Source organism: Vigna unguiculata, chromosome 3 (assembly GCF_004118075.2).
Source record: "Vigna unguiculata cultivar IT97K-499-35 chromosome 3, ASM411807v1, whole genome shotgun sequence".
In the NCBI taxonomy this organism is placed as follows: domain Eukaryota; kingdom Viridiplantae; phylum Streptophyta; class Magnoliopsida; order Fabales; family Fabaceae; genus Vigna; species Vigna unguiculata.
In genome coordinates this window covers 58,097,458-58,102,440 of record NC_040281.1, presented here as the reverse complement: position 1 = coordinate 58,102,440, position 4,983 = coordinate 58,097,458, and the positions used below count along the sequence as shown (strand labels likewise).

Here is a 4,983-nt window from a genome sequence, read left to right as displayed (position 1 = left end):
ATCCGTATGGAAAATTAATTTTCTTTAAAAATTGGTCGGCATTAACCTTTACGAAACATAATGTTTATGAACCTTTTATAGTTTATTATATGAGAGCCCTCCCCCAATATATACCTCCGAAGAGAAGATATTATCCAATACTTTTGATACCTCTGTCAATCACCTACTCTAATACTCCTCCTCAGCCTATGAAAACACATTATTTTACTTTTCTCATCTTCACCATGCCCTTCTTTCTCAAAATGCCAAAATATAACACTAATTTACATGCTCACTAATTTATCTTCTCAATCCAATCAAGCCAAACAACTATAAAAAATAATCTCTTCATAATTTTTCACTATTTTACTTGAATCAAACAACTAAAAGTTCAATTGTATTTCTTATTCATTTTTCTTTTCTCAATTTATTCCTTCTTTATTTTCATTTCTGCCATTTCTTTCCCCACAACAAACATAGATTTAAGGAGTTAACCATCTAGAAAGATCAACCATGTCTTGTGCGAGTTCTCTGGTGCTCCCCTGAGCTATCAGCAACTTCTTGTGCTTGTGTCAAAGACCACACAGCAAATAAAACAGCCGAACTGGATGTACCGCAGGACGTGCTCCACACTCCACCATTAATAATTAATAATACTCCAATGAAAAATGTTTTATGCATGCAGAGTATTTAAGGAATCACACTACAGAAAAATAAAATAAAACCTATTATTGTTATACGGTGAAATGAAAACTACATACACCTGATCTTATATGTAAAAGCTTCTAAAACAAACCACTGATAATTTATACAAAATGCAGCAAAACGCAGAAGGGTTTGATCAACTTCACAATGTAAACAAACTTTCCCTTGTCACCAAAATCACGATTTCATCACACGCCTCATCTATCCACCACAAAATTTCCATCACACAATCCAAATGACCCTTCTTGTTCCTTAAAATTTCACACTAAACCCTTGTTTTATCAGCCAGTGATGATGTTCCCTTAATTATATGGAACACTATACAAATTTCAAGAAAACGCAAGAAAGTCTGTAACTTGCCCAAGATTTTTTGCATACATAAGTTCACTGTTTTTCGTTCGTTGGACTATGGAGCTAGACATCCCTCAACACTAAATACTAGCAGAAAAGAATGCAGCTAGTGACACGACAATGTTTCACACACCTTCACAAAAATTAACAAACAGCAATTTAAATCATTCATCGATGACAATCCACTTTTGTGGAGCGATAACATGTAAAACACCATCAAGTTTCCTGCACTCAGTTAATACTTATTATATCTCTATTTGAATCACGTTATATCACCATTCATACACACACTTGTATCTCTATCCCTATATAAAGTAGTCTGGAACTCCTTATTTTTCAGAAATCAATGGCCTCAATAACTCTTTAAAAATAACGAATACTTAACCGACACTAGAGGCAACCATGGAAAAGTAATCTACTTCGGTATATAGGCATCAATCTATGTACTATAAAAATTCTCTACGCATCAATCTATCAAGAACAAGAAAATTTACTTTCCGAATTTTATCGAAGATGAAATTACGACCACAAGGTTGACTAAATAAGGAACGCGATCAACTATCAAATTCAAATTCACAATTAAATATATGAAGACATAGCCAAGCTCATGAATTTATAACAACTGTGAAACATTCCGAGGAAAAATCATTTGGCAAATAGGTGAGGATGATCAGAGCAACAGAGTTAGATTTTAAGGCAAATTCCTATTTTTTTTCTTCACTTCTTTCTGATACTTCCAAAATGAGAAAACTAAATAAAACTATTGCTACAGTTCAAATCCGATAAAGAAACTATACATGTGGAAAAGAGAATAAAAATAACCTTATATGTTCTTAGACCAAACGGCATAAAACCGATAACTTACAAGCTATAAAAGGGTGTCGGCAATGGAGTCAGTTTCGCAGGCTTGAAACTGGCCAAAAGCAGAACCTAGTGTTGCGTCATGTACTGGAGGCCCGGCATTAAATCGCACGGGTGTACGGCACGTGGGGCATGCGGCGACTTTGAGGAGCCACGTGTCGACGCACCTGCGGTGAAAGACGTGACCGCAGGCGGCGAGTTTCCGGCAACACTGGCCGCTGCGAAAGGCGTCTAAACAGACAACGCAGTGGGAGTCGGCTAGCATGTGGGATCCCCGGGAGAGGCGAAAGCGAGGGAGCTTATTGATTTCGCGAGGAAGGAGGGCGTTGGAAGCGGAGGCGGAGGCGGAGGAGGGGCGGAAGCGAAGGCGGTGGAAGGCGCCGCCAAGGAGGAAGAGGTGGAGAAGGAGAAAGGCAGCGAAGCCTATGAAGAGGAAGAAGAGGGAGGTGAGAATAAGCATAATGATGGGTTTGAGGAAGAGAGAGAGAAGGTTGGGATTAGGTTTTGGTTGGGGTTGGGGTTGGGGTTGGGATTGGGGGTGGTGCGTGGGATGAGGCATGGCGATTGGAATTGAGGCCTGGGAGGGAAGAAGAAGATGATGATGAAGAAAGATTAAGAGGGACGGAGCGTGAATGATGGTGTGTTACAGAATAAAATGGATTTTATGGGATCCAATCCCACATCGAGAGAGAGAGATAACAACACCGGGTGCGTCCCATATTCTAATCTGTGTGGCCACTCGGTTTTCAACTGACGGACCTTTCAATTTTTAAATAAATCAAATCAAATATGGGAAACAATTTTTCCAAAATTTAAATTATTCAAGAAATATATATTAAATAAATGAAATAGTTTTTCTAGTTAATTAAAATTTTAAGTTATGTAATATAATTAAACAATATATTATTCAAAAAATTTTTAAGAAAATTATAATATTATCTAATATATTATATCATGTAACTATTTTGAAAATATTACTCTGTTCTAATAAACAATACAAAACTACTGTATATATATGTCCTGCACCATAATATATTTGTATTGAATTGTATGGAAACTACAGATTATATTCTTATATAGTTTCTTATATAATCTGATTGATTTTATGGTAATAATACATTATTTTGAATGAATTTATATTATACTAGACAAATATAAAATAAAGAATAATAAACTAATATAATATTTGTTAAAAATATATAGTTGAATTATAAGAAGTCCGATAATATCTTAATTTTTTCTTTACACAATTTGGTTTTATTTAAATATTTCATTTTGTGAAATGTTTATTTATTAAGACAAAATAATAAAATATGAAAAACGAATCAGTAAAATCTATTAAATAATTTTTGTAAAATATTTTATATTACATGATACAATTAGAAAAAAAATACAGAATATAAAAATTAGATGAATTATTATTTTATATATATATATATATATATATATATATATATATACTCTTTTATTTAGTTGAAATAAAATAATGTGCTGAATATTTTATTTTAAGTGGTATTTTACATTTTGATAGAAAAATATTATGCTAATTTTTATCAATTCGTATTTCATTAAATGATAATTTAATAATAGAATATAGTTTTTATGTTTATGTTTAAATCTTTTATTACAATATATCTATATTACATATAATTTGAAAATAGGATGATGTATTATAAATACATTTAATTTTTTTTATTAAATCGCGGTATACAATTTTGATAACAAAAAATTCTATTATATCCACGTTCTTATTTTTCATTTTCATATTAAATGATAAATTGATAATAATATATCTATGTATTAAATGATGATTTAATAACAGAATATTATAATTGTAGTGAATATTTTGTTCATTACAAATTTATTTATATTAATGGGCAGAATATCAAAAGCTTTGGTATCAACCCTAATATATTTAAGATTTATTAATTTGAATTCAAATCAATTTGTCTTACTATAAATTTCATAAGTGTATTTTAAAAAAAATAAATAAAGAGGTTTGCTTTTTGTAAATTAGTGTAGATTTTGAAAAGTCAAACTGATAGCTTATTACAAATCTTGGATTTAAATGAATGAGATAAATTAAATATACACATAAAATAAATAGAAATAAAAAAAATTCAAATTTAGACGTAGTTAATGCTAACAAGCATAATAAGGGATTAATTTTCACAAAAAACATAGAAATGTCATACATTGGGGTCAGTTGTTGTACTTTTTAAGTTTATATGCTAAAAATATATTCAGTAAACAAGACTAAATTTTTAATAGCTCTGATAAAGTTGTCACCGTATTCATCAAAGGTTACAAAATATATATATATATATATATATATATATATATATATATATATATATATATATATATATATATATATATATATATATATACTATTTACTTTTAAGTCTTGATTTTAAACTCTTCGATTTGAAATCAAATCAATTAAAAAATATAAGTAGAAAGATTTGCAATTTCTTAATTTTCAAATTCAATGAATTTTCAGTATACTTTTTTTTTTTATTTTAGATATTACAAACTTTTTTACGAAAATACAAAGTTAGTATGAAACGTTGAAATTATAAAGTGATATTAATTTTCCTCCTATTCTTATAAAATTGTTTGGATCTTTTAAATTGTTTATGTTCTAGTAGTTTTTTCATTTTGGAGTTTAGCACTGCACGTCAACAACAACATTTTGAAATATTGATAGTCACAAGTACAACAATTTTAATAAAATTATCCTTTTTTTTTAAATATACATCTGGTCCTTATTTTTGTTTATTTTATTCAATTTGGTCTTTATTTTCGTTTTATTTTTAATTAGGTCCTCATTTTCATTTTATATTCAATTAGGTCCTCATTTTCGTTAAATTGTGGTAAATTTGGTCTTTTTCACTAACGGTGTTTAAATAGTTAACGTTTTTGAACCGTACATGCCACGTGTCAACTCCTGGCTTTTTTATTTATTTTTTATTTTTTTAAATATTTTTTATTTTAAAAAAATGGTCCACGTGTCAAGTCACAGTTGTGCCACGTGTCAATAATAGTGCCACGTGTCAATTTATGGTAGTATTATTATTTTTGTTT

At 29.8% G+C, this 4,983-nt stretch overlaps 1 protein-coding gene across 2 annotated transcripts; it reads right to left on the bottom strand.

The window, feature by feature from the left end:
- Window positions 1-310: 310 nt before the first annotated feature.
- Window positions 311-2,639, bottom strand: LOC114176297 (RING-H2 finger protein ATL56-like). 2 transcript variants are annotated; one of them, XM_028061284.1, is made up of 2 exons: window positions 1,901-2,639; window positions 311-682 (listed from the first exon to the last, which is right to left on the bottom strand). In XM_028061284.1, exon 1 carries the CDS (start codon window positions 2,453-2,455, stop codon window positions 1,904-1,906), a length of 552 nt encoding a protein of 183 aa, XP_027917085.1. In that variant the 5' UTR covers window positions 2,456-2,639; the 3' UTR covers window positions 311-682; window positions 1,901-1,903. The 2 variants fall into 2 exon arrangements, with proteins under 2 accessions (XP_027917085.1, XP_027917086.1); XM_028061285.1 differs by lacking the exon at window positions 311-682 and adding an exon at window positions 1,150-1,168.
- Between the last annotated feature and the right edge of the window lie 2,344 nt (window positions 2,640-4,983).

What these genes read in the sequence shown, in the direction of transcription:
- LOC114176297 (XM_028061284.1), bottom strand. Translation starts at nt 2,455, where the DNA reads ATGCCTCATCCCACGCACCACCCCCAATCCCAACCCCAACCCCAACCC.